Here is a 1467-nt window from a genome sequence, read left to right as displayed (position 1 = left end):
GAGGGGCTTCCTGAGGTGTCAGGGTGAAGTGGTGTCAGAGCTGGGCTCCATGGACACTGCATAGTGCACCAGAGTGTGTCTTCTGGAAGGAGGATGGTGTTCCCAGATGCCAGGATACACCCCACTCTAGGGAAACCTGCACCTGGAGCCATGCCTGCTGCCACACCCTCCAGGAGAGGTGGTGGGGCCTGGGCGTGGGACACACAGACCTCAGCTCAGGAGAACAGTCTCCTGAGGGCAGCTTTGACATCTGTGTTCCTCAGGGAGTAGATAAGGGGGTTCAGGGAGGGGGCCACCGAAGTGTAGATGACAGAGACCACCTTGTCCTTGTCCAGTGAGTATCTGGACGCTGGGCGGATGTAGGTGTAGATGACAGTGGAGTAGTACAAGGTGACCACCAGGACGTGGGAGGAGCAGGTGGAAAAGGCCCTCCGCTTGCCTGCTGCGGAGCGGATGCGCAGGATGCTGGCGATGATGCAGACGTAGGAGAGCATGATCACAGAGAAGTTCCCCACTGCCAGGATAATGTCTGCAGTGAAGGCCATCGCTTCATTCAGGTGTGTCGGGGCGCAGGAGAGCTTCAGCAGAGGGGGAATCTCGCAGAAGAAGTGTTGGACCACGTTGGAGTGGCAGAAGGGCAGGCGCAGCAGGAGGCCAGTGTGTACACTGGTGTTGGCTAGGCTGACTGTCCACACAGCCATGGCCAAGAGCTTGCACACCCTGGGGTCCATGAGGGCGCTGTAGCGCAGGGGCCAGCAGATGGCCACATAGCGGTCATAGGCCATAGCAGAGAAGAGCAGTAGCTCAGCCCCCAGGGACCAGGTGAAGAAAAAAAGCTGCACTATGCAGCCTCCATAGGAGATGGTCCTGTCGGCCATCATGCTGCTCAGCAGCTTAGGCAGGATCGTGGAGGTGCAGAGGATGTCCACCATGGCCAGGTTCACCAGGAAGAAGTACATGGGAGTGTGCAAGGCAGGGCTGGAGACAATGACCACCACGATGAGCAGGTTTCCAGAGAGGGCCACCATGTAGAGGAGGAGGAAGGCAGGAAAGAGCAGCATTTGCAGCTGAGGTGTTTCTGAGAATCCCAGAATGAGAAATTCAGTGACCCATGTCTGGTTCATTGCAGCCCTGGGGAGGGGAGCTCTGAGCCTGGCTGTGAAGGAAAGAGGTAGTCACAGTTTGTTCCAAGCATCCTGTCCTGCAAATATGTGTGTGACCCACTTAGAAAGAGAACGTCAAATATTATTTTGGTAATAAAAATGGAGCTTTGTATCCCTGAAAACTTTGGAGATCAGGGGCATCACAGAGAAAGCAGCTGCCCCCTGATGTGCTGAGAAACCCTAGTCCTCACCCTTCTCTTCTTGGTGCAGGACTGTGACGGCCACTCACAAAGTCACCAGACTTGGAGCTCTGGTCACTGAGGGCTGGTCTCCCAGCCACACAGAACACTGATTATGTGTGGCA

General features: G+C 55.8%; 1 protein-coding gene across 1 annotated transcript; it reads right to left on the bottom strand.

Moving 5' to 3' along the window:
* Positions 1-215: 215 nt before the first annotated feature.
* On the bottom strand, positions 216-1124 carry LOC123388699 (olfactory receptor 13G1-like). The gene has a single exon (XM_045068865.1). The coding sequence runs from the start codon at positions 1122-1124 to the stop codon at positions 216-218; it is 909 nt and encodes a 302-aa protein (XP_044924800.1).
* Between the last annotated feature and the right edge of the window lie 343 nt (positions 1125-1467).

The sequence above is a fragment of the Mustela putorius genome, unplaced genomic scaffold, assembly GCF_011764305.1.
Source record: "Mustela putorius furo isolate JIRA1106 unplaced genomic scaffold, ASM1176430v1.1 tig00003909_pilon_pilon_pilon, whole genome shotgun sequence".
NCBI classification, from domain to species: domain Eukaryota; kingdom Metazoa; phylum Chordata; class Mammalia; order Carnivora; family Mustelidae; genus Mustela; species Mustela putorius.
This window is presented reverse-complemented; position numbering and strand designations above follow the sequence as displayed.